The sequence below is a fragment of the Saimiri boliviensis genome, chromosome 21 (assembly GCF_048565385.1).
Source record: "Saimiri boliviensis isolate mSaiBol1 chromosome 21, mSaiBol1.pri, whole genome shotgun sequence".
NCBI classification, from domain to species: Eukaryota; Metazoa; Chordata; class Mammalia; order Primates; family Cebidae; genus Saimiri; species Saimiri boliviensis.
In genome coordinates, this window is record NC_133469.1 from 8,399,445 (window position 1) to 8,426,274 (window position 26,830).

General features: G+C 55.6%; 1 protein-coding gene across 9 annotated transcripts; it reads right to left on the reverse strand.

Moving 5' to 3' along the window:
* Positions 1-591: 591 nt before the first annotated feature.
* On the reverse strand, positions 592-19,049 carry DENND6B (DENN domain containing 6B). Of its 9 annotated transcripts, none has more exons than XR_005577672.2 (20): positions 18,747-19,047; positions 10,095-10,133; positions 9,978-10,020; positions 8,976-9,088; positions 8,349-8,429; positions 7,592-7,697; positions 7,396-7,475; positions 7,248-7,310; positions 6,938-6,993; positions 5,740-5,862; positions 5,547-5,642; positions 5,156-5,439; positions 4,769-4,833; positions 4,593-4,682; positions 4,126-4,179; positions 3,691-3,800; positions 3,501-3,603; positions 3,324-3,398; positions 2,272-3,243; positions 592-1,487 (listed from the first exon to the last, which is right to left on the reverse strand). XR_005577672.2 is itself a non-coding variant. In XM_074391074.1 (20 exons), the coding sequence occupies exons 1-19, from the start codon at positions 18,921-18,923 to the stop codon at positions 3,121-3,123; spliced, it is 1,881 nt and encodes a 626-aa protein (XP_074247175.1). In that variant the 5' UTR covers positions 18,924-19,047; the 3' UTR covers positions 592-1,479; positions 3,087-3,120. The 9 variants fall into 9 exon arrangements, 8 of the variants coding, with proteins under 8 accessions (XP_074247175.1, XP_039319133.1, XP_039319135.1 ...); XM_074391074.1 differs by having other exon boundaries at positions 592-1,479; positions 3,087-3,243; XM_039463199.2 differs by having other exon boundaries at positions 3,087-3,243.
* Positions 19,050-26,830: the final 7,781 nt, after the last annotated feature.

Here is a 26,830-nt window from a genome sequence, read left to right on the forward strand (position 1 = left end):
GACTTAGACCTCCTTCTGGGGGTTCTGGTTTCTGGGACAGAGCTGCCCCACTTCTGGCATCCTAGGCCCCAATGCTCCTGGTGTTCCCTGGACTTGAGAAGAGATGGAGAACCCTCTGCAGGGCTATTCCTTGGAGGGTGCCCCCACTGCTCTCCCAGGACTGGATGTGCTGAGCAGGAGACAGAAGCATTCCCCAAGCCCTCGGCCTCCCTCCCACCCTGAGGCGCCCCTCCCTGGGGCCCACCTTCCACCCAGACCTGCCGGGACCAAGGACCTTGAAGGACCTTGCCATTGGCTTCCTCTTGTCCCTGATCCAGGCATCCCCTCCTCCTCTGCTTCCCCAACCTGACCTGGGATCTGCCCGGCCACATCCTGACAACCTCCTCCTGTCTGACTTAGAGCTTTCGTCTGCGTCTGCCTTCTCCCACCCTCCAACAGCCAGGCCTGGTTCCTGCCCACTTATTCCCTTGGGCCTTGAACCACAATCCACATCTCAGCTACCATCCCCCTCGCTGAAGGGGACCCCAAAATTACCAGGGTCTGACAAGGCTGCCAACTTTTTATCAAAAAAAGAAGTTAAAAGACAAGCACTGTGTCACAAAAGGACGTTTTAATAGCCAAACCGTGGGAAGGCCACTATTCTAGACTAAAAGGGAGTCTTTAAATAGCCGACAGGAAGCTTAGGGTGAGCAGCTGTCCTTCCTGTCCCTGAGCAGGCCCTGTGTGCACCCTCAGCCCCCAGGCCCACTCCAGCCTGCTCCTAGCCCTCTCCACCCTCTAAATCCTGTGGTCCCCGTCCTTCGGGAGGCCTCAGTGACCACAGCAGTCCTCATCCTGGCCAGCTAAGTTCTGCCCAGCACAGGCCCTCTTGCCTGTGGGGGCTGGCACTCTGGCCAGGGGTAGAGCAGTCTGGACCTTCCTCCCTCTTCACTTCGTACCTCAGGCCACATTCCACCCTGAGGCTCTTCTGCACAGGCAGGGACAGGCCCTGAGGAAGAGGGACAGTACCCTCTACCTCAGCCTGGGCTTTTGCCCAGTGCAATGTTCCCACCTGGCCTGGTGCCCACCAAGCTTTCCTCCCTGCTACGTGGCCTCACCAGAACCCTCCAGGGAAATCTGGTTGTGCATTTCTGGACAGACAGTGGCCAGGGTCCCTGGGGGCTTCTCAGAGACCAGCCTGAAACCCCTCCCCTGCAGCCCTCAGAAAGCCAAGGGAGACCAGACTGTGGTATGGGGAAGCACAGGCTGCTTGGCACGTGGGGTGCACTCCCCAAATCGGGTCACAGTTGAGAAGAGTGGGTCCTCTTCCCAAGCTGCCCTGACACCTTGATGTGATGGTCCTCAGGGGGCTGGGATGAGCACGGGACTTCTGCAGAAGGCGCTGATGGAGGGCAGCTGACGGCAGGGCCTGCACTGTCCTCCAGGTCCCATCTTACAGAGGTCACATTCCAGCTGGCCACACAGGAAGTGCCAGCATCTCTGCAGACCTGCTAGAGACCAAGCCTTCAGCAGGGAGGCCGCCCCATGCCACAGTAGGGGCAGGCCAAGCTGCATCTGGGGCCAGGACCTTTCTCACCCTCGGGCCCCGGCTTGCCAGTGCCACAGAACGGATTTGCTGCCTCAGCCTCTACGTGCTCTGTTTAATGTGGCCATGTCCTGGGACCCTGCACCAGACATCTGGGCTGAACAGTCCCCTTGTCAGCCTCCCCACTGCCTGTGTCCTTGTCTGTCGAATGGGGACAGGGACAGGCTGTCCTGGGCTGTAGTCAGGCTGGACAAGTCAACATGGACCAAGTTCTGAGAACGACCTGGTGCCTGACACCTGCCCAGAGTCCTCGTGGCTCAGTCACACCCTGCACTGAAGCCTGGGTGTCCACCGCCTCGCTAGAAGCTGGGGTCTGAGAGCACCAATGAGAACGCACACAGTACGTCACACTGAATGGGGGCCTCAGAAGAAAATGAAAAGTCCCTGCTCCAGCCCTGTGTCCCCTGGCCAGCACCAGCCTGGCCTTGCAGGGCACAAGGCCCAGTCTCCATGGGTGGGCCCGGGCCCTCCCAGCACCATCAGGCAACTGCATGGATCTCTGGAACTCTCAGATGAGAAGTGAGGGTCTGAGTGGTCAGGGGACCTATCCCCAGGCACACAGTGTGTGATGCTGAGTGGGGCTTGGCGGTCTGGAGCCCTGACAGTGCTGTCAGCACCGTACATCACAGGGCTCAGTGCCTGCAGGTATCATATGGGGGTGCACATGACCCAGAGGTGGCTCTTACCAAGGAAAGGGAGACACGCAGCTCCAGCCAGAGGCAGGGTCAGGCCAGAGTCCAGCGCACCTTGGCTGCATGTGGGGATGGACGGACACACACAGACAACAGGGACCCTGTCCACCTCTCAGGAGGGAGCACGGAGCTGGCACCTGGTGGGGGCTCCAGGACTGGGAGCCAAGAAGGTGCTGTGGACCCTCCGAGGGCCAGGCTGAGCCAGCTCTCCTAGCAGAGGCACTGGGCCCCACATGGCCCCCTGCCCACCCCCTACCACCAAACAAACCACAGCGCCAGGTAGGTGGGGGCCCAGAGGGGCACTAGGGGTGGTGGGCAGAACTCTTAACACTGCAAAGCCATCTCTCCCCTTCTTGAGTTGATGACTATGTGCAAAGCACCCTCTCATCCCCAGACAAGACAGGGGTGGGTGGCTGTGTCGGGAGAGGGTCCCTCCTGTCCTGGGCAGTCTGTCGGGCTGAAAGGAGCACCACACACAGGGCAGGGGGTTTGGGGGCCAACAGATGGGCACTGGAGGGGCAGACAGTAGACACACCCATATCAGTGAGGGCTCCCAGCCTGTCCCCGCCCCAGCCCAGCGGCCCAGCCTGCGGTCTGCAGAGTCCAGGTGGGGCCCAGGAGGAGGCAAGGCTCAGCCTGCGCATAATCCCTATGGTCAGGGTCATGCTGTGGTTCCAAATGTCGCCTTTACTGCTGAGACAATGGTGGTGCAGGAAGGGGAGTCTGCAGTCTGGGCGGGGGGCCAAGGAAGGGGAGCACGTGCTTGGCCCAGTGCCGTGGCCACTGGGGAGAGGGAGGCTCAGGCAGACCTAGGCTCCTGGGACCATGGCCCTTGGCTCTGTCCTAGGGAGGGCACAGGACGGCCTGCAGGTCCTTGGGCAGGGAGCCGATGACCATCTCGATGTACAGCTGGGTCCGCTGCAGCGTTGCCTCCTTCACAGGGAGCTGGTGGCCCTGAGCCCGCACCTGTAGGGCAGCAGCGGTCAGGGCAGGCAAAGCTCCGTGCCAGGCCAGTGGCACTGGGACAAGGCCGGGAGGCATCTTACCAGCTTCTCACGAAGTTTCAGGACCAGGTCCACGACCTCCACCTCAGACTTGTCTTTCATCCAGGTCTCAATGTTCTACAGAGTAAGATGGGGTCTGCTGTCAGCAAGGCCCTCCCCTGCCCTGGGCCTGTGCCCACCCCACCATGCTCTGCACCCCCAATCCCCAGCCTCCCTCACCGCCTCACAAATAGCCTCAAGGTGCAGGGCCTCCAGCTTCAGGGCCATCTCCTTGTGCCGCTGCCGGTACCAGCCATCAAAATGGGGGGACTTGAAAAACCGCCTGTGGGGAGTGACAGGCAGGGGCCATGGGATGACCCTGTGGACCATGGCGGGGGGCACAGGCCACCTGCACCCACCGTCCACCCACCTGTAGAGACCCAGCCAGTCGCCCTTGAGGATGCAGGTGAGCTGGGGCCCGGCATGTTCCAGGCTCCGCAGGAAGTCATCCTGGCTGAAGGGGCGGATCTGAGGGGGAGTCTGAGAAGGGGTGGGGGCCAGCACGTGGGAACTCACAGGCCTGTACCCGACATGCTTCACAGACACACTCTTCACCACACCTGAAGACCCCCAGCCCCCACCCTACCTGGCACAGATCCCGGAGAGCCCTTCCCAGGAACAGGCCCCAAGCCCCTCCAAGGGTCCTGTCCGCCTCCTGCCCTGCGGCCCCCAGTTTCACAAACATGACAGCCTGGAGCCTTATGGCTCCTGCACAGCCACGGCCTCCTGCCCCATCTGCTCCAGACCTTCCCTCCTGTGGGTGAGGATGGAACCCGCACTCCCTGGACCCCCCTGGAACCCCCACCTTCCAAGGCGTGATGCTCTTCTGCAGGGGCATGAGGCTGGCCATGTAGTGCTCCTGGGTGGGGAAGGGAGGGGAGTGAGCCTATGGACCCATACACCCCAGCCCCGTGCCCCCCAGCCCTGTGCACTCCAGCCCCATGCCCCAAAGCCCCGTGCTACCCCAGTCCCATGCTCCCCCAGCCCCATGCCCCAAAGCCCTGTGCTCCCCCAGCCCCGTGCCCCCCAGCCCCATGCCCCAAAGCCCCATGCCCTCCAGGCCTGTGCCCCCCAGCCCCATGCCCCAAAGCCCCGTGCTCCCCCAGCCCCGTGCCCCCCAGCCCTGTGCCCCTCCAGCCCCATACCCCCCAGGCCTGTGCCCCCCAGCCCCATGCCCCAAAGCCCCGTGCTCCCCCAGCCCCGTGCCCCCCAGCCCTGTGCCCCTCCAGCCCCATACCCCCCAGGCCTGTGCCCCCCAGCCCCATGCCTCACCAAGGGGATGATGAAGCTCTGTGTGAGTTCCAGGAGGTGCCGCCGCAGCAGGGCGCTCTGCACATCTGACGGCCGCTTCTTCTGCACGCCCTGCAGGGAAGGGGGCGAGGCCCTCACTGTGCCTCACACCACACCAGGCTCCCTGCATCCCCAGCCCCCACCACACCAGCCCATACCTTGAGCAGCCGTTTGAGCAGCGCCTTGTCTCGGTGGAGGTAGGCTGTGTAAGCGGTGTAGAGGCCTGGCGGGAGGGCACAGCTGGCACCCTGCCCTTTGAGGGGCTCCCTCCCACACTCCTGCACCCCACAGAGAAGCCAGGGTGGGGTCTCATCTGCCTGCAGCCCCATGGCCTTGGCTGCACCTGAAAAACCTCACCTGCCCCACCCCAGACAGAGACCCGCTGAAGAGATCGCCCCCTCCCCCTGAGGATTCTGAGCTCTGCCGCTGAGTCCTCTTCTAGGACTCAGTGGCCTGGAGGCCTGGCTGCCCCACCCGGGAGACCTGCCAGATACAAGACAGGCTTCTCCGCAGTGGAGGGGCTCCAGGTCTAGGGGAGCACAGACCTGGCTTGGTGTCCAGAGTCTTCAACCTTGAAGGCTTTTTCAGTTTGACTTGCTTAGGCAGGTCTCCTAGGAGACACGCCGGTGGCCAGGCCTCAGTGCCCACAGCTCTGGCCATTCCCACAGGCTCTGAGGTCCCGCACTCAATGAGGCTTCTCAGCACCACTCCCTGCACCTCCCCAGGAGCCTTACCTGACATCTTGGGCTCCCCAACTCGGAGGATGTGGGGCCAGTGCTGGAGTGTTTTGATAAAGAAAGGGTTTGTAACTCCCAGGACCACGTTTGGTCTAGAGAGAGAGAGAGAGAGAGCGAGAGAGAGAGAGAGAAGAGGCAGAGACAGAGGCCCGAGGAGGTGGAGTGAGGGCGAGGGCAGCAGGGTGGAGGCGGCACTTACGGGGCCTGCGTGCGTGTGGTAAACTCCTTGAACTCACTGTCATGGATGGTGAAGTAAGGACGGAAGTCGCAGCAGAACCTCAGGGGCTGCAGGCAGCTGTGGGCAGGGGCAGCAGGAGCAGGTGAGGCAGGGGTGGCCCAGGCACAGCCAAGATGGTCCAGCACCCCCAGCCAGGACCGAGGCAAGGCGGTACCTGGTCAAGGCCAGCACCATCTCCGAGGACACGTCGGGCGAGGGTGCCAGGACCAGCAGGGGCTCCCCAAGGAGCATGAGCTCCCACAGTGTCTGCACGTGAGTCAGCACAGGCCGGAAGCACCTGGCGCCGGGCAGGATGATCCGGGAGGTCAGGCAGGGCTGAGACTCCTGGCCCTGGTCCTGCTCTCCCACCCGTTTGCCCAGGCTGGCCCAGACCCAGGCACTGGTGAACGCGGCACACTGCCCCAGGATGAAGACAGATTTCTGAATATGTGAGAGTGTCTTGGGTTGCCATGGCCACCCCAAGCTCTGATAGTTTACCTGTGTTAGGCCTGGCCCCAGGAATGGGGGACTCAACCTGGACCAACCTGTGAGGGACCAGCAGTCCTGAAACAGCCCCAGAGCCAGGACAGGGGCTGCTGACCTGGGCTGGGGAGCGTATCTGGCCAGACCCCTGCAGTCACTCTGTGCCCACTCCAAGTGCAGCCCTGGCTCCTGCTGGGCCCAGCACAGAGCAGGATGGTCTCAAGGCCCAGGCCCCCTTGCAGACTCGCCCAGAGGCAGAGAGAGTGGCCTCAGGCACTGAATCTCTCCTGACAGCCTCTTCTTGACACCTGTCTTCTAGAACCTCCTGCCCACTGTGCCCATTTCCGCTGGCTGCAGACATGTGGGCACTTGCTTCCTCTTCTGCACAATTCTCCTTTCTTCCTTGCGGAACTGCCTCAAGGGTTACTCAAGATGAGCAGTGCCTCTCTTGGGCAGTCCCCACATGGCATTGGCCATACATACACATGCACATATGTATGCACACGTACACTCACATACATGCACCCATGCACTCACATGAACATGAACACACATGCGCACATGCACTCGTGCACACACATACACTTCTGCACACACATGCACTCACGTGCACAAACATGCATTCGCACACACAAGCGCACACATGCACTCACGTGCACAAACATGCATTCGCACACACATGCACACACATGCACTCATACATACGCAGGCACTCATGTACACAGGTGTACTCACGCACACACGCACACTCAGGCACACACACATGCACTTGCACACACATGCACACACACACGCGCACACACACACATGCACACACACACACACATACACGCATATGCACACACAGCTGAGCTCCCCCAAAGAAGTGTGCAGCACCCTAAGGGGCTCACCTGAACAGGTCCAGCTCATGGACACTAGGAAGAACCATTGGGGCTGGCAGCAGGTTCTGAGAAGAGGAGAGGGTAGGTCAGGGCCAAGGCAAGGCGGGCACCTCTTGGGCCCCAAGCAGCCCCTGTCTCACAGCACAGGAGAGGGTGGGGAGCGTCCAGCCCTACACCAAGACACAGCCTATGGCTTTGCCTGGGTTTCACAACCCCACAGGGTGGACCAGGGAGGCAGATGTGACCATCCAGCCCAGGAGCAGGACTCAAGTCGCGTGAAGCCCAGCTCTCTCGGCTCAGCCCCCACCTCAGCTCCCACCTCTTGGTCACACTGCTTCAGAGGACTGGACTCGGACTTGTCCACCCTGGCTGGGATGTGCACCTGGGGAAGGAGGGAGCAGTTGCCGGAGGGAGCAAGGCATCCCCACACACCTGCAGAGTCTGCTCCCCAGCCAGCGGGCTCTCACCTGTACGACAACACCCATGACAGGTAGGTTCAGGGTCTGCCCCGGCAAGGGCACCGGCCACTGGTCGATCTCGCTGCACACTGTGGATACAGTAGCTAGCGTCAGTTTCCTCCCCAAGGAGAGGCTGCTGCCGTGCCCACCAGGGGCCACAGCTGGGATGATGAGACTGCGATGGGCACGCCTGACGGCCACTCACCTGCTTCCAGGCAGGGTGCCAGTTTATCAAAGTACTCGGGAGCGATCAGGCTTAGCAGTGCCTGGAACAGCCGGACAAAGGGTAGGCGGGACACCAGCACCAAAGACTGTGGGGTCACAGGCCTAGTCAGAGGGCCCCAGCACCAGGCCTCATCTCAGCCACTCAGGAGCCCACAGAGACCCCTGAAGCCAAGCTTACCTGGAGCTGGCCCGGGTAGTACATCCCACCAGCTCCACAGGACAGCTGGCCCGAACAGCTTCAGACCCCAGGTTATTAGGAGAAAACCCAACACCGAACTCCACAGGACAGCTGCCTCAACAGCCTCAGACCCCAGATTATTAGGAGAAAACCCAACACCGAACTCCCTGGGTGGCGGCCAACGGTGGGGGGACCCTAGGGCCTTTGGGGGGAAATGCATGGTGCCCAGGATTTCTGGAATGATCTCCCTGGGACTGAGCAGCTTTCACTGTCGGTGTATGGCTTCCAGGCTGGGCTATCCTAACCCTGACAGTGTGATGACCAACCAGCCAGCAGGGAGGGGCAGGAACACCTTGGACCAGGACAGAAGGGCCTCGGGTGCTGCCAGGCAAGGACAGGGCAGGGGGGACGCAAGGAGAGCTAGACACAGCCCAGGTGGCGCTGCAGGAGGAGTGGACACTGCTGGAGGCTCAGGACCCCTTGCCTGCCCCCCAGTCCCTCCTGCTGCCTGCCAGCTCCTGCCTCTCCAAGGCACCGGCTCGGTAGCCCAGTGACTCACCTTCTGGAAGTAGCCCCTCTTCACAGAGCTGTCCTTCACCTGCCTGAAGTACACGTAGCCAAAGTAGTGTGCTGGCTCCCTCTGGAAGGAGCAAGGTGTTAGCCAGGCCATGCCCCACCCAGACCACCCGGCCCAGGGCTGCGAGTGGCAAGAAATAGGCAGGAACTGCGGCAGATGGGAGCCTGGAGAACCAGGCGGCTCCTAGAGCTGCTGTCATTGCCCTCTGGCCACCAAGGCAGAGGCAGGCTGGGAGGTCTAGGGCTCAGAAGGTGTGTAAAACCCCTGCTGATACAGCCCATAATCAGATGGCATAGTGGAGAGGAGCTTCGGAGGCTGGGAGCCCTGGGAGACCAGCGTGGGCCCCTGTTCAACTAAGCAGATGCCCAGCCACGGATGTGTGGTGCCAAGGAAAAGTCCGAAGGACCCTGGAGAGACCCTGGAAGAGCTGGCCCATCCTCAGTTGGGGCTGGTGCCTAGGACTGCAGGACCAGTGGGGCCTGGCCAGCTCCTCTCCTGCCACACAGGGCCCAGGCACTCTGAAGGGGCTTCTCACACCAGCCAGACCCTGGCAGGGCCCATGGAGAGCAGGGGAGGAGAAGCAGGTCAGAGAGGCAGCCCAGTGCTTACCTGCAGCGTCACGGGGGCCCTGCTGTGGTAGTGCCTGTCGTTGGCATGCCAGGGGCTCCTCTGCCCTCCACACTGGCGCATGCGGAAGCTGAACTGAGTGTCTCCAAGGCAGCCTGAAAAGGGGCAGCCCCACCATGTGAGTCAGAGCCAGGAGCCTCTCCTGCAGGCCCTGGAGCTGGGGACCTGGGGCAAGGGCTCTGTGAGCCTGGACTCTGCTGATAAAATGCCCCAGAAAGAATGCCCAACCCAAGGGGTCTGTTTCCCAACGGGCTCCTATTCTGACTCCTGTACGCCCAGCACCTAGGGTCTTAGAATATATTTACACAAGGGCTGGGTATGGTAGCTCATGCCTGTAATCCCAGCCCTTTGGGAGGTCAAGGTGGGCAGATCACAAGGTCAAGAGATCGAGACCATCCTGGCCAACATGGTGAAACTCTGTCTCTACTAAATATACAAAAAAATTAGCCAGGTGTGGTGGAGGGAGCCTGTAGTCCCAGCTACTCAGGAGGCTGAAGCAGGAGAATCACTTGAACCCAGGAGGCAGAGGTTGCAGTGAGCTGAGATCATGCCACTGCACTCCAGCCTGGCAACAGAGCGAGATTCCATCTCAAAAAAAAATATATATATATATATATTTTCACAGAGAAGCACCTTCAACTTCTCTGGGAGATTGGCTCGACCTGCTTGAGACGGAAAACCAGGATGCCTGTGCCCCTGGGTGGGAGCGGGAGGGGGGCCCTGCTCCTGGTGGCCACTATGTGGGGTGTAGAAGACTGACTGCTGGTCCCTCTGCCCAGATACACCCCTTCCACATGTACCTAGGGACCTGGCTGCCCTGCTGCAACACAGGGACCTGGGCGCCTATGCTGCATGGGCACGGGGCTGGTGCTGCCCACCCTGCGGCATTCTGTGCACTGCAGGCAGCTGTGATGCCCCTGGTCTGGGCTACAGGGACTCCCAGCTGGTTCCATGTCCAGCCCCAGGAAAGGTGGGGTCGCCTACCTGAGTGTGAGTCGGGAAAGGACAGGTAGCAGATGCTGCTTTTCTGAAACATACAAAACCCAGTGAGGGCCGACTCACTCCTGGGTCACGTCCATTCCCAAGAGGGCCAGGACTCACCTCCTTGTCTGTGAGCCGGAAGTCATTTGGGTACACCAGCTGCAGGGGAAGACAGAGCACTTGGTGATGCCATCTGCTCATGGAGGCAACACCCCCGATGGCATCCATGGGGCTGGGGCTGTCCTAGCAGCTGCAGCATCCGTGGGGCGCAGGTCAGTGACCATGGTGCTGGCTCGCCCCAGTTCCCTGCTCCATCAGTGTGCTGCATCCTCCCCACACCACCTTCTCTGGCTACAATGCCTGGCTTCTTGCTGACTGGATCCTCTCTCTGTCCTCCAGGCCCCAGGCCCCAGGCCAAAGGCAACTCCCCTCCCAGCTGGAGGCTTCTTTACTCCCCAGGACCCTCTCAGTAAGAGGCCAGCACAACTGGGTGGGCTTCCTGATCCCTTTCTCATACCCCTGGTCCTCACAGCCACCCAACCACCTCTTGCCCAGACTGTAGTTGGGCCCCCAATCCCCTATCAGCCCAACATCTGTTCACAGCATCAGAAGGGCAGAGCTTTGCCCAGGCACAGTGGCTCATGCCTCTAATCCCAGCACTTTGGGAGGCTGAGGCAAGCTGATCACTTGAGGTCAGGAGTTCGAGATCAGCCTGGCCAACATGGTGAAACCCTGGCTCTACTAAAAATACAAAAATTAGCCAGGCATGGTGATGCACGCTTGTAATCCCAGCTACTTGGGAGGCCGGGCAGGAGAATTGCTTGAACACAGGAGGCGGAGGTTGCACTGAGCCAAGATGGAGTCACTGCACTCCAGCATGGGCAACAGAGCAAGACTCCATCTCAAAAAAGAAAAAAAGAGGGGCAGTGTTTCAGGGACCCAGAGGCCCCCCTCACCTGGGACAATCACAGGGCCCTACCTGGCTGTTCCCCCACCTCCCTCACCACCCCCCAAGCCAGAGGGCCCTGGCAGTGCTGCTACCCTAGCCTTTGCTCAGACACAGACCTGGCAGTACCCCTGCCCCAGATGGGAGCTTCCTGTCAGGCTCTCTCCCCGTCCTGCTCGGCTGTCTTCACCCACCCTCCCCCTGCTAGGGCCTGTGCCCCACCTGTAGTGCCTGGAGAGTGCCCGGCTGGGCAAGTCCTGCACCCCCAGGAGTGGACAGTTGGGGAGAACATGATGTTAGGTAGAGGCTGAATGACCTGGAAGACAGGTAGGGCAGGCGGGCCTGGGAGACCAGCCCAGTGGGTCCAATTTCACTGTAGGGAGCCCCCAGGGGCTCCATTCCCAGTGGGCCCTGCGGTGTCTCCTGAGCTGTGTCTGAAGCCTGCTGGGAGGACCTCTGCACACTGTGCCCTCCTCATCCCATCTGCCCAACTTGTCCAGAGTTGGGTTTAGGCTGTAATGTGGCTTCTTCCAGAGTGTACCCTGAGCCCCCAGATGGTGAGGAGCTGAACCCTGGGGTCCTCCCAACAATGCCATGCCCTGGATGAACACATCTGCCATTGTGTTTTTGAGAGAAAGGGTCTCGCGCCATGACCAGGCTGGAGGGCAGTGGCACAATCAGCTCACTGCAGCCTTGAGCTTCTAGACTTAAGCGATCCTCCCACCTCAGCCTCCTGAGGTGCTGGGAGTGCAGGCACGAGCCACCACGACTGCTTGCTATTAAAATAGCTCTGCCCTAGAGGTTGCGGTGAGCCGAGATCGCGCCATTGCACTCCAGCCTGGGTAACAAGAGCGAAACTCCTTCTCAAAAAAAAAAAAAAAAAAAAAAGCTCTGCCCTTTTGTTTGGTCTGGGCTTGCTGCTGTGGTCCTGATTTGTCTCTTCCAATGCACAGTAAGTCTCCTTAAGGCAGTGACCTTGTCCTGGTTCCCTCTGCCTCCCAGCACCTGGCACGAAACAGACCCTCCCCACATACAGTGCTGCACGTATGAAGAGGTCTGTGAGGTCTACTAAACAGGTGGGTGGAGGGGAGCTAAATAGGCACCAAGCAGGGGTCAGAAGGAGGAGGATGATGGGGAGGTGGGGGTAGGCTGGACCCACAGGAGGGCCTCGGGATAGCTCTGTGAGGGGCAGGGCCACTCGGCCACTCAGGCTGAGCCTTCATGTGTCTGCATTGAGAGCCGAGGAAAGGCAGGTACCCTCTGCCTAAGCTGAAGGCTCTGCATCTGGTCTGCCGGTCACAGGCGCTTGTGGTCTCTGGGCTCCATGCCCATTCCCAGGGGTCCCTCAGCATATCTGACCAGGGAAATCCACATTCACAGGTTCACCCTCTTTGGGAGTGGCCCTGGGGTCCAGGTACAACCTAGGGCTGACTGCTAAGCCAGAGGTCAGCCACCCGGGGTTAGCCAGACCAAGGTGAGAGGACCAACGGAGCTGACACTCAGGGCAAGGAGGCCTCCCAGGCCAGGCTGTGCCCTGCTCAGTGTTCCATGAGGGTCTTGCCCTTTTCCCCTAAGCCGGCCTGCACAGGTCCCTGCTCCTGGTCACCAGTCACCCGGAGTAAGACCAGGGTGGGAGCTTGGTTTGGAGAAGGCACATCCAGGGAGTGGTTCTCAAGGTATGGCCTGGCCACCCCTGTGGTCCCGGGGTCAAAGCTCTTCCAATACACGAGAGTCTCCTTCTCATCTTCGCCCTCGTGTACAGCGTAGCTCCCGGAAGCCGCAGTGTGCCCTGTCCTGGTGGGCTGAATGCAGTGCTGATGAGAATCCAGCTCGTTTTTTTGTTTGTTTTTGAGACGGAGTTTCACTCATGTTGCCCAGGCTGGAGTGCAATGGTACCATTTCGGCTCACTGCAACCTCTACCTCCCCAGTTGAAGCGTTTCTCCTGCCTCGGCCTCCCGAGTAGCTTGGATTACAGGCCTGCACCACCACGCCCGGCTAATTTTATATTTTTTAGTAGAGACAGGGTTGTTCCATGTTGGTCAGGCTGATCTCAAACTCCTGACCTCAGGTGATCTGCCTGCCTCAGCCTCCCAAAGTGCTGGGATTACAGGCGAGAGCCACCACGCCTGGCCAAATCCAGCTGTTTTCTATTTGACCATTTTATTAATTCTTTTATTTTGAGGCAGAGTCTCACTCTGTCACACAGGCTGGAGTGCAGTGGTGCAATCTCGGCTCACTGCAACCTCTACCTCCCAGGTTCAACCGATTTTCCTGTCTCAGCCTCCTGAACAGCTGGGACTACAGGCCCGTGCCATGACACCCAGCTAATTTTTTGTATTTTTAGTAGAGAAGGGGTTTTACCATGTTAGCCAGGAAGGTGTCGATCTCCTGACCTTGAGATCCACCTGCCTCAGCCTCCCAAAGTGCTCAGATTACTTTGTGAGCCAATGCACCTGGCATGGCCAGACGTTAATAAGGCTTGTGGAAGTGTGAAAAGATGCCACTCCTCTCAATAAATTATTTTTGTTTTGAAAAATACGGTTGTATTTTAATACATAGGATGTTATTTTTTCAATGAAGTAATGAATATTTTTTAATTTCCTCAGGTTCGTACAATTAAAAATATTTTCTTAAAGTTTTCTTTTTTCTATTTTTATATTATTTCTTTTTTTCTTTTCCTCAACCCCTGCTTTTTTTTTTTTTTTCCAAGATGGAGTCTCACCCTGTCACCCAGGCTGGAGTACAGTGGCGCAATCGCAGCTCATTGCAACCTCCACTTCCCGGGTTCAAATGATTCTCCTGCTTCAGCCTCCTGAGTAGTTGGGACTATAGGCACACACCACTAAGTCTGGTTAATTTTTCTGTGTATTTTAGTAGACTCAGGGTTTCACCGTATTGGCCAGGCTGGTCTTGAACTCCTGACCTTGTGATACACCCACCTTGGCCTCCCAAAGTGCTGGGATTACAGGCGTGAGCCACTGTGCCACTATGCCCAGCCCCTCTAACTCTCAAAAATGTTTTTTGAGACAAGGTCGCACTCTGTCACGAAGGCTGGAGTGCAGTGGTGGGAACACAGCTCATTGCAGCCTTGACCTCCTGGGCTCAAGCAACCATTTCACCTCAGCCTCCTGAGCAACTGGGACTACAGGCCTGTACCACCACACATGGCTGATTTTCACACTGTTTTGTAGAGACTGGGTCTTGTTATGATGCTCAGGCTGGTCTCAAAACTCCTGCGCTCAGGCATCCATGTAGCTAGAACTACAAGCCTGTGCTACCATACCCAACTAATTTCCTTGGTTTTACACCTAGTAAACATTGATAGATATAACTCATATATATTTTTTTAAAAAAGGCTTTTTGCGGTCCTCAACACTTAAGACTACAAAAGCATCCTAAGATTTAAGAGAACGGGAGTTGCTGCCTGGGAGGGCATGATTGCCACAGTGAAATTGGTGTTCTAACTGACCAGAGTTCACTCCAGAGTCTTCGGAGGGAGCTGGGATATGGAGAGATAAATTTTCCCTTTTTTTTCTTTTTTTTTTTTTTTTTTTTTTTGAGACGGAGTTTCGCTCTTGTTACCCAGGCTGGAGTGCAATGGCGCGATCTCGGCTCACCGCAACCTCCGCCTCCTGGGTTCAGGCAATTCTCCTGCCTCAGCCTCCTGAGTAGCTGGGATTACAGGCACGCACCACCATGCCCAGCTATTTTTTTTGTATTTTTAGTAGAGACGGGGTTTCACCATGTTGACCAAGATGGTCTCGATCTCTTGACCTCGTGATCCACCCGCCTCGGCCTCCCAAAGTGCTGGGATTACAGGCTTGAGCCACCGCGCTCGGCCTCCCTTTTTTTTTCTGAGACAGAGTTTCACTCTTATTACCCAGGCTGGAGTGCAATGGCGCGATCTCAGCTGACCGCAACCTCCACCTCCTGGGTTCAGGCAATTCTCCTGCCTCAGCCTCCTGAGTAGCTGGGATTACAGGCATGCGCCACCATGCCCAGCTAATTTTTTGTATTTTTAGTAAAGATGTGGTTTCTACCATGTTGACCAGGATGGTCTCGATCTCTTGACCTCATGATCCACCCGCCTCGGCCTCCCAAAGTGCTGGGATTACAGGCGTGAGCCACCGTGCCTGGCCCCAATTTTCCCTTTCAAAAAAATTTTTTTTCTTGTTTTTTTTCTGACACAGTCTCTCTCTGTCACCCATATTGGAGTGCAGTGGCGTGATCTCCGCTCCTGCAACCTCTACCTCCCGGGTTCTAATGATTCTCCTGTCTCAGGCTCCCAAGTAGCTGGGATTACAGGTGCCCACCACCACGCCTGGCTAACTTTTGTATTTTTAGTAGAGATGGGGTTTCACCATCTTGGCCAGGCTGGTCTCAAACTCCTGACCTCAGGTGATCCACCCGACTCTGCCTCCCAAAGTGCTGGGACTACAGGCATGAACCACTGTGCCTGGCCTTCTTTTTGTTTTTTAAGAAACAGGGTGGCCGGGCGCAGTGGCTCAAGCCTGTAATCCCAGCACTTTGGGAGGCCGAGGCGGGTGGATCATGAGGTCGAGAGATCGAGACCATCCCGGTCAACATGGTGAAACCCCGTCTCTACTAAAAATACAAAACATTAGCTGGGCATGGTGGCGCGTGCCTGTAATCCCAGCTACTCAGGAGGCTGAGGCAGGAGAATTGCCTGAACCCAGGAGGTGGAGGTTGCGGTGAACCGAGATCACCCCATTGTACTCCAGCCTGGGTAACAAGAGCGAAACTCCGCCTCAAAAAAAAAAAGAAACAGGGTCAACCTCCAGTTGGGCTCAAGCAGTTATCCTACCTCAGCCTCCCAAGTAGCTGAGACTACAGGTGTGTGCCACCATGCCTAATTTTTTTTTCCTTTCTTTTTTTTTTTTTTTTTTTTAAATAAAGACGAGGTTTCATCATGCTGGTCAGGCTGGTCTTGAACTCCCGACCTCAGGTGATCCACCCACCTTGGCCTCCCAAAGTGTCAGGATTACAGGTGTGAGCCAATGAGCCTGGCCTCATTTTGTATTTTTTGTAGAGTTGTGGGTCTTGTTATACTGACCAGGCTGGTTCAGAAATCCTGGGCTGAAGTGCTCCTCCCACCTTGGGCTCCCAAAGTGCTAGGATTACAGGCATTAGCTACTGCACCTACTCTTTTTTGTCTGTTTGTTTTTGTTTTTGAGACAGGTTCTCACTGTCACCCAGGCTGGAGTGCAGTGGTGATCATGGCTCACTGCAGTCTTGAATTCCTGAGCTCAATCCTCTGGCCTCAGCCTCCTGAGTAGCTATAACTACAGGTGCAAGCCACCACACCTGGCTAATTTATTTTTATTTTTGGTAGAGACAGTGTCTCGTGGTGGCTCCCGCCTGTAATCCAAGCACTTTGGATGCCAAGGCAGGAGGATCACCTGAGGTCGGGAGTTCAAGACCAGCCTGACCAACATGGTAAAACTTTGCCTTTAAAAATAAGAATAAAAATAAAAATAAATAAAAAAAGAGACAGGGTCTCACTATGTTGCCTAGGCTGGTGTGGAACTCCTAGGCTCAAAGTGATTATCCTGCCTCAGCCTTCGAAAGTGCTGGGATTACAAGCGGGAGCCACTGCGCCCAGCCCAAGGGGTGAGTTTTCAAGAGCTGAGAAGGCGAAGCCAGGCCCTTTCCTTAGCTGACTTGTATACTCGTCATCCCACAGTCCTGCCCAAGCCCTCTCAAGCTGGACACCTCACCCCACAGCTCTGCCAGCACAGACTCAATGAGCTGCAGGTGCCCAGGTCACTTCTACGGAGGGTTTCGGAGGTCCGTCGCCTGGGGTCCCTAACACCCCAGCAGCTGAGCATGCTCCCAGTCCAAGCTGAGCATCCCCTTAGGAAAAGCTAAGGAGTCCAAGCACACACAGCCTTTAACTCAGCTCGGAAATAACTTTCTGAATGGGTTTTAGAAAATGATACATGAGAATGCCTTAAGAAAGAGCAACCTCTGGCCGGGCGCGGTGGCTCATGCCTGTAAACCCAGCACTTTGGGAGGCCAAGGAGGGTGGATCACAAGGTCAGGAGTTCGAGACCAGCCTGGCCAAAATGCTGAAACCCCATCTCTACTAAAAATACAAAAATTAGCTGGGCACAGTGGCACGGGCCTGTAATCCCAGCTACTCAGGAGGCTGAGGCTGGAGAATCGCTTGAACCTGGGAAGTGGAGGTTGCAGTGAGCCGAGATCATGCCATTGCACTCCAGCCTGGGTGACAGAGTGAGACTCTGTCTCAAAAAAAAAAAAAAAAGAAAGAAAGAAAGAACGGCCGGGCGCGGTGGCTCAAGCCTGTAATCCCAGCACTTTGGGAGGCCGAGGCGGGTGGATCATGAGGTCAAGAGATCGAGACCATCCTGGTCAACATGGTGAAACCCCGTCTCTACTAAAAATACAGAAAACTAGCTGGGCGTGGTGGCGCGGTGCCTGTAATCCCAGCTACTTAGGAGGCTGAGGCAGGAGAATTGCCTGAGCCCAGGAGGCGGAGGTTGCGGTGAGCCGAGATCGCGCCATTGCACTCCAGCCTGGGTAACAAGAGCGAAACTCCGTCTCAAAAAAAAAAAAAAAAAAAGAAAAGAAAGAAAGAAAAAAAGAGCAACCTCTTAACTTCTCTTGTGGGGAGCAATGTGGGTGACAGTATTGAACTAAGAAAGTGGATCTCAACACTGGGCAGATCACCACAACTCTTGGTACTCAGCCCCCACGCAGTGGTGCCGTTTGAGGTCATGCACCCACTGGGGATGGTGTGTGGTGGGAGGGGCTCCAGAGGGTGCTGGAGTTATGCTTTTCTGTTCAGAAAACGTTAGGCTTCTTGTTGCCTCTTGGAGTTCAGCAGGGCCTTAGAAAGCCTCTCCCAACCACAGAGACATGCTGACTGGCTTTCCTGATGGTGATAATTTGGCCTCATCTTGGATATGTGCAGTAATGGAGTGCTCACTACCTCTCAGGAGGTTAATTCGGCCAGTGCCGGGAAGCCTCCCTCCCCCTGCAGGTGGGCCTCCCCTGTGCTGGTCAGCTCTGTGGTGTGTGTCACAGGACACAGAGAAGATTATCCTGCAGGGCCTCCCGGAGTCTACACCTGGAGGAAGACAAGCTGCCTGTGTGGGTAGGTGGGTGGAAGCCCCGCGTGCAGCAGGAAGACCCCATCGAAAGCCCATGGGCACAGCCAGTGAACAGACCCTAAAGGGCAAGACCACCACAAGGCGCAGGTGGAGGGATAAGGCCAAGCAGGGGCCTTGGGGTCTGGATTTGATTCTAGGTGAACAAGGAGGCGCCGCAGGATTTTAAGCAGGAGAGAGAGCCATAAGGATGAATTCTAGGGTGCAGCTGGAGTGGGAATGACATCAGCGATGGCAGCAATGAAACGGATCCGAGACCTTTGTTGCAGAAGGAGCTGTCAGCCTTGCCCAGGCTCAGGGATGGGATGCGGGTCGGAGGGTGAGCCCGGGACTCTGGCGGGAGCCATTGAGAGTATGAAGGTGTCATTGCTCCGGTGGAGAATGGAGGGGAGAGTTGTGAGATATTTACAGGGAAAAACCGAAGGAGTACCATGTAGCTTAGGCAAGGTGCAGGGTCCCTATCTCCTCCATCCCAATGTGAACACAAGATCCCACTCCGAGAGACTCGCCTTCCCTCCTTGGCCTGGGGAACACTTCTGGAGCCCGGGGAAAAGGCCCCTCCAGGAGGCGGTGGCCGAAGGCCGAGGACAGTGCGGGGCGGCCGCGGGTTCCAAGCGAGGCGAGACCAGCCCCGGGCGGCCCAGCCTTGCCCGCCCGCCCCCACGCCCGCTCACCTCCAGCGCCTGGCCCAGCTCCAGGTCGAAGGTGACCACGCACACGCACTCCAGCCAGGCGGAGAAGCGCGCCCAGGGTGCCGCCGGGGTCCGCGCCGCGCGGCACGAAGACACAGGTCCGGCGGCGCCCAGGCTGGTGCGAGCCCGCCGCGGCCCGGCGCCCAACGGCGCGTCCATGTCGGCGGCCGCAGGTTGCCCGGGGAACGCGGGTGGGGGCGGGGCGCGTCGGGACCGCGCCTCGGAGCAGTCGAGCGGCCGCCGCGGCCCAGAGCGGCCCTGCCGCGGCCTCGCGCCCCCTAACGCCGGAGAAGCGCCAGCGACCGGCCGCGGCCCAGAGCACTAGCGAGCAGGGCGCGCGCGGGCTAGAGTGGCGGAGCCCGCTGGAGGACTTCCGCGGAAGCCGCAGCTCGGGAGCCTTCCTCTCCCCTCCCGGTCTGAGGCCCGAGAGAGTTGGGGCGGCCCCAGGGCTCGCGGCTCGCCATAGCCTCGAGGCCAGACCCGGGAGGCAGAGCAAGGCCGGAGCTAGTCGGTGCCGGGCTCGTCGGGCTTCGCAGATCCGGCCTGCCCGCCTCGCCCCACCGCGCAACGGCGTCGCGGGCGTTTTCGTGGCGGCATGGCGTCTTCACTGAGCGCCCAGGCACCGCAGCGGACCCCCGCCCGCTTCCCTGGGGCCAGCGTGGCCTGAGATGGCGTCTGACCCTGGGTGTCCACGCTGCGCCTCTGCAGTTTAGCTTTCCGGGGGAATCGCTGGGACCTGCAGCGAGCCCTTCCCTCCCTCGCGAGGCCCCTGGAGCCCGCTGTGGTCCACAACGCCTCTGCCTCTGCACCTCGCGGCCCGGCGTGGAAGGGCTAGTTTGGGGCTGTAGGTAACTTAATGAGGCACAACGTTTGAGTCGTGGGCCTCGTGGCGTTTCCTCGGAACGCGGGTCGCATGTACTGTGCTGGGCCCTTCAGATTACTACGTTTTGGCTGGGCGCGGTGGCTCACGCCTGTTATCCCACCACTTTGGGAAGCCGAGGAGGTGGGGCTGCAGATCACGAGGTCAGGAGTTCGAGACCACCAGCCTGACCAACATGGTGAAACTCCGTTCTACTAAAAATACTAATATTAGCCGGGCGTGGTGGCATGCGCCTGTAGTCCCAGCTACTCGGGAAGCCGAGGCAGAAGAATCGCTTGAACCCAGGAGGGAAAGGTTTCAGTGAGACGAGATGGCGCCATGGCACTCAAGGCTGGGTGACAGAAGGAGACTCCATCTCTAAATAAATAAATGAAAGATTACCACGTGTTGTTCGGATCATGTGGCCTGGGTGTGGGATAGGCTGTCCCGTCTAGGTTTGTCGCACAACGAAATCGCCCAGTGACCCATTTCTCAGGACATAACTTCACCATTAAGCAGCACATGGCCGTGTTGTTTTTTTGTTTGTTTTTGGTGTTTGTTTGAGACAGAGTTTTGCTCTTGTCCAGGCTGGTGTGCAATGGGACGGTCTCGACTCACTGCAACCTCTGTCTCCTGGGTTCAAGTGATTCTCCTGCCTCAGCCTTCCAAGTAGCTGGGATTACCGGCACACGCCACCATGCCCCATTATGTTTTTCAATTTTTTTTTTGAGAGATGGAGTCTTACATTACCCAGGCTCATTTTTTTCGTTTCTCTTGGACGTGCATAGAAACCAAATTGCTGAGGCATAGTCTGGGTATAGGTTTAGCTTTCCCCAAAGCAGCCGTACATTTAAAAACATTGCTACTGCCGGGCGCGGTGGCTCAAGCCTGTAATCCCAGCACTTTGGGAGGCCGAGGCGGGTGGATCACAAGGTCAAGAGATTGAGACCATCCTGGTCAACATGGTGAAACCCCGTCTCTACTAAAAATACAAAATATTAGCTGGGCATGGTGGCGCGTTCCTGTAATCCCAGCTACTCAGGAGGCTGAGGCAGGAGAATTGCCTGAACGCAGGAGGCGGAGGTTGCGGTGAGCCGAGATTCCGCCGTTGCACTCCAGCCTGGGTAACAAGAGTGAAACTCCCTCTCAAAAAAAAAGAAAAAAAAAAAAAAAATTCCTACTAACAGTGTGTGAGTGTTTTGTTTGCTCCACATCCTTACCAACAACTGGTATTGCCAAGCGTCTTTATTTTAGCCAGTCCAGTGAGTGAGTAATGATATCTCGTGATTTTTAAAATTTATTTATTTTGTAGAGAAGAGATCTCATCCTGTCACCCAGGCTAGAGTGCAGTTAACTGCACCTGGCTATTTAATGTGCATTTGCCTGATTACTAATGGTCTTGAACATTTTCTTTTCCCGTGGTTATTGCATGCCATTATTATAAGATGTACAGCTGGCCGGGCGCGGTGGCTCAAGCCTGTAATCCCAGCACTTTGGGAGGCCGAGGCGGGTGGATCACAAGGTCAAGAGATCGAGACCATCCTGGTCAACATGGTGAAACCCCGTCTCTACTAAAAATACAAAAAAATTTAGCTGGGCATAGTGGTGCGTGCCTGTAATCCCAGCTACTTAGGAGGCTGAGGCAGGAGAATTGCCTGAACCCAGGAGGCGGAGGTTGCAGTGAGCCGAGATCGTGCCATCGCACTCCAGCCTGGGTAACAAGAGCGAAACTCCGTCTCAAAAAAAAAAAAAAAAAAAAGATGTACAGCTCGTGCTCAACTTACGACCACGATTGGTTCCGACATACCGGTGGTAACACGATTTGGTCGTAAGTTGAGTAGGCTGTATGTACAGTACTGTGAAATGATGTTATAAAAATCTTTAAGTCATTTTATCATAATTTTCTTTCATTATTGTTATATATCATAATTTTCTTTGTTCATTTTATGCCATTTGTATCATCTCTACACCATTTTGTTTCTTACTGTATTTTTACATTCGTCAGGTTTAAGTAAAACACTGCATTACCAGTACAATTGGTTTAATATTTGCAAAACATACAAAATTACAAAATACAGGTGCATACAAAAATACAAAATACAGATGTAAAAAATACCATAGGAAACATTTTCCCAATTGCAAATATTATCAAAATATATAAACATGTACGAAACATTTTATTGGCCGCTGGTGCTTGGCTGCGGATCATTGATGGCGTCATCTGAGGCAGCAGTTGAGGTTACCAGAGTTCGTTTTTTCATAAATATGGTGAGCTTTGTCTGAATTGTATGTTTCTTTATTTCTTCATAAATTTCACGATACGGACGAAACACATCATGCGCCATCTGTTCAATCCTTGCAAATCGTTCGATGTTTGGGTTCATTGCTTCAAAATGTATAAGAAGTTTATTCAGTGAAGATAAACCTTCTGATAATCCCTTAGTGATGAACTTTCTTTCTGGCTCCTCCTCTTCTTTCTCTGCTTCTCTTCTTTCTTCTCCCGCAACTCTTTCTTCTTCCAGTTCGATTAGCTCTTCATTTGTAAGTTCATCAACATTGAAAATCTGTTCTGCTAGATATCCCTCATCTGTAATTAATTCATCCAGACTATCAGCAAACTTACGTGCTGCTTCCTCATCGCACTCGCTGCTTCTCCAGTGACTCGAACACTATGCATTTGGAATCTTTTCTTGAATCTCTGGAACCAGCCAGTGCTTGCTACAAGTTCTTGACTGTAATCTTCTCCAGCACGCTCCTTCAGAGTCTGAAATAGACTTCTCACCTTCATCTGCACAGTAAAAAGACTTAATGGTGTCCATTTTTGAATTTTATCTTCCATCCAAAGGTATATAGCAATTTCTCCATTTCGTGGATGGGCCCACTTCGTTGCTTTGTTATAACTGTTGATCGCATGGGTGCAGAACCTTTCACAGCTTCACGAATTCTTTTTTTTTTTTTGAGACGGAGTTTCGCTCTTGTTACCCAGGCTGGAGTGCAATGGCGCGATCTCGGCTCACCGCAACCTCCGCCTCCTGGGTTCAGGCAATTTTCCTGCCTCAGCCTCCTGAGTAGCTGGAATTACAGGCATGTGCCACCATGCCCAGCTGATTTTTTGTATTTTTAGTAGAGACGGGGTTTCACCACGTTGTCCAGGATGGTCTCGATCTCTTGACCTCGTGATCCACCCGCCTCGGCCTCCCAAAGCGCTGGGATTACAGGCTTGAGCCACCGCGCCCGGCCCGACAACGAATTCTTTATCTTTCAAAATCGTCGACACAGTTGAGTGTGATAACTTCGTATCACGTGTGATCACATTCACTTTCTTTCCTCCTTCGTACTGCTTAATTACCTTCATATTCATGTCGAGATGGATGGCCTTTCTTTCCTTCTTGGCAGGCTGAGGCGTAGATAAAGACAATTTCCTCTTGGTAGACATCTTGCGAAGGGTTTGATGAAAAATATCAAAGACACAAAACACAAATTGCTGTACCGAGTCGGGGATAACAGTTGAAATGGTGCACGTGGAGATGATAGTGCTGCCAGAAACTGGTCCGCACCGTCATACGCTCAGCTGGGCAATGTTTGTGCTGCCAGACGCAGAGCGGTCGTGGCTAGCGATTGTGGTCGTTAAGTTGAATGGTCGTAAGTTGCATTGGTCATAAGTCGATCAATACCTGTATTCTGATTTTGAGGTAGGAGGCAGAACTTTAATCCAGACCAGATTAAAGACCACCTGAAACAGGGAAGAGGCAAAAGTGCCTCTCCATGAGGCACATCAAGCGATTCCCCTGCCTCAGCCTCCTGAGTAGCTGGGACTACAGGTGCCTGCCACGATGCCTGCCTAATTTTCTGTATTTTAGTAGAGACGGGGTTTCACCATGTTGGCCAGGCTGGTCCCGATCTCCTGACCTCGTGATCTGCCCACCTCGGCCTCCCGAAGTGCTGAGATTACAGGCATGAGCCACCGTGCCTGGCTAATGTCTTTTTTTTTTTTTTTTTTTTTTTTTTGAGGAGTCCCTGCCTGCACTGCCACCGCCCTCGCTATGCCTCAATGTTGCGTCTTTTAACCAAAAACATGACACGCTGGCTGGGCACAGTGGCTCACCCTTGTAATCCCAGCACTTTGGAGTTTGAGACCACCCCTGGGAAGCTCTGCCAGGAGAGGGTACAGGAGGAAGGGGCTTCCGGTGCCCGCCTGCATTCCTTCTCCTCCAGCTCCTGCTGCGTGGCTGCCAGCGCACACTGTGCCCGGCTAATGTCTTCTGAAATGTTGCAGTTGTACTCATCCTCACCACCTTTTGGTGTCACCCCGGGGGTAGCTTCCCACTGAGTTTCAGTGCCAACTCCATGGACAGATTCCCATTGAGCCTCACAGGCACTTCAGAGGTTGATTTTCCAGCTTTGGCCAAACTGCAGTTAGAGGGGTGCATTCCTGCCCGCCAGACTCTCCTCAGTGGCTGTGGATCAGCTCCACCCCAGGACAATCCGGGGATCCTGCTGGACACATCCACACTTCTCTAACAAAGAATGAACTCCCAGCCGGGCGCGGTGGCTCAAGCCTGTAATCCCAGCACTTTGGGAGGCTGAGGCGGGTGGATCACGAGGTCAAGAGATCGAGACCATCCTGGTCAACATGGTGAAACCCCGTCTCTACTAAAAATACTAAGAATTAGCTGGGCATGGTGGCGGGTGCCTGTCATCCCAGCTACTCAGGAGGCTGAGGCAGGAGAATTGCCTGAACCCAGGAGGCGGAGGTTGCGGTGAGCCGAGATCGCGCCATTGCACTCCAGCCTGGGCAACAAGAGCGAAACTCCGTCTCAAAAAAAAAAAAAAAAAAAAAAAAAAGAATGAACTCCCACCCTTGGGGAAGGAACCCCCTTCTACGTTTTTTTCCCCCCGAGATAGAGTCTTGCTGTCACCCAGGCTGGAGTGCAATGGCGCAGTCTCGGCTCACTGCAACCTCTGCCTCCCGGGTTCAAGCAATTATCCTGCTGGCCTCTCAAGTATCTGGGATTACAGGCACGTGCCACCACGCCCGGCTACTTTTCGTATTTTTAGTAGAGACAGGTTTTACCACGTTGTTCGGGCTGGTCTTAAATTCCTGACCTGAGGTGATCCGCCTGCCTTAGCCTCCCAAAGTGCTGGGATTACAGGCATGAGCCACCACGGCAGGCCTTCTTTCTTTCTTCCTTTTTTATCTTCCTTTTCTTTTCTTTCCCCTTCCCTTCCTCCCTTTCTTCTCCTTGTCTCCCTCCTTCCCTCTCTTCCTTATTCTCTCTTTTCTTTCCTTTCTCTCCTTCCTCCCCTCCTCATTTCCTATCCCATTCCCTCCTCTCCTTCCTCTCTCTCCTTCCTTCCTCTTTCTTTCTTAATAGGGTCTTACTCTGTTGCCCAGGTTGGAGTACAGTAGTGCAATCACAGCTCACTGCAGCTTCAACCTCCTGGACTCAAGCAATCCTCTCACCTCAGCTTCCTGAGTATCTGGGACTACAGGAACACATCAGAATACCTACTAACTTTAAAAAAATTTTAGGCCAGGTGCGGTGGCTCAAGCCTGTAATCCCAGCACTTTGGGAGGCCGAGGCGGGTGGATCACGAGGTCGAGAGATCGAGACCATCCTGGTCAACATGGTGAAACCCCGTCTCTACTAAAAATACAAAAAATTAGCTGGGCATGGTGGCACGTGCCTGTAATCCCAGCTACTCAGGAGGCTGAGGCAGGAGAATTGCCTGAACCCAGGAGGCGGAGGTTGCGGTGAGCCGAGATCGCACCATTGCACTCCAGCCTGGGTAACAAGAGTGAAACTCCGTCTCAAAAAAAAAAAAAAAATTTTTAGGGACTGGTTCTCAGCAGGGCGTGGTGGCTCACGCCTGTAATCCTAGCACTTTGGGAGGCCAAGGTAGGTGGATCACCTGAGGTCAGGAGTTCAAGATGATGGTGAAACCCCATCTTATAAAAAAAGAAAAAAAGAGACTGGGTCTCACTGTATTGTCCAGGCTGGTCTCAAACACCTGGCCTCAAGTGATCCTCCTGCCTCAGCCTCTCCAAGTGCTGGGATTGTAAATGTAAGTCACCACACCTGGCCTGTTCCTTCTTTATTTTAATTAATTAATTTGGAGACAAGGTCTTGCTCTGTCACCCAGGTTGGAGTACAGCAGCATGGTCATGGCTCACTAGGGCTCAGGAAATCCTCCCACCTCAGCCTCCAGAGTAGCTGGGACTACAGGTGTGCACCACCATGCCCGGCTAATTTAAAAAAAATTTTTTTTTTTTTTTTGAGAAAGAGTCTTGTTCTGTCACCAGGTGCCAGGCTGAAATGCAGTGGTGCGGTCTTGGCTCACTGCAACCTCCGCCTCCGGGGTTCAAGCAACTCTTGTGCCTCAGCCTCCCACGTACCTGGGACTACAGGTATGTGCCACCACGCCCAGCTAATTTTTGTATTTTTAGTAGAGACGGGGTTTCGGGCCAGGCATGGTGGCTCACACCTGTAATCCAAGCACTTTGGAGGCCAAGGCAGGTGGATTACCTGAGGTCAGGAGTTCAAGACCAGCTTGATCAACACGGTGAAACCCCGTCTTTTTTTTTTTTTTTTTTTTTTTGAGATGGAGTTTCGCTCTTGTTACCCAGGCTGGAGTGCAATGGCGTGATCTCAGCTTACTGCAACCTCCGCCTCCTGGTTCAGGCAATTCTCCTGCCTCACCCTCCTGAGTAGCTGGGATTACAGGCACACGCCACCATGCCCAGCTAATTTTTTTTTCTTTTTTTTGTATTTTTAGTAGAGACGGGGTTTCACCATATTGACCAGGATGGTCTCGATCTCTTGATCTCGTGATCTACCCACCTCGGCCTCCCAAAGTGCTGGGATTACAGCCTTGAGCCACTGCGCCCAGCCTTTTTTTTTTTTTTTTTTGTAAAGACGGGGTTTCAGCTGGGCGCGGTGGCTCACGCCTGTAATCCCAACACTTTGGGAGGCTGAGGCGGGTGGATCACAAGGTCAAGAGATCGAGACCATCCTGGTCAACATGGTGAAACCCCGTCTCTACTAAAAATACAAAAAATTAGCTGGGCATGGTGGCACGTGCCTGTAATCCCAGCTACTCAGGAGGCTGAGGCAGGAGAATTGCTTGAACCCAGGAGGCGGAGGTTGCGGTGAGCCAAGATCGCGCCATTGCACTCCAACCTGGGTAACAAGAGCGAAACAGTGAA

Coding starts and splice junctions, on each gene's coding strand:
- DENND6B (XM_074391074.1), bottom strand. CDS start 18,923: ATGGACGCGCCGTTGGGCGCCGGGCCGCGGCGGGCTCGCACCAGCCTG. Junction 10,021..10,094: donor TCCGGCTCACAGACAAGGAG/GTGAGTCCTGGC, acceptor TGTATGTTTCAG/AAAAGCAGCATCTGCTACCT. Junction 7,311..7,395: donor TCATGGGTGTTGTCGTACAG/GTGAGAGCCCGC, acceptor CTCCTTCCCCAG/GTGCACATCCCAGCCAGGGT.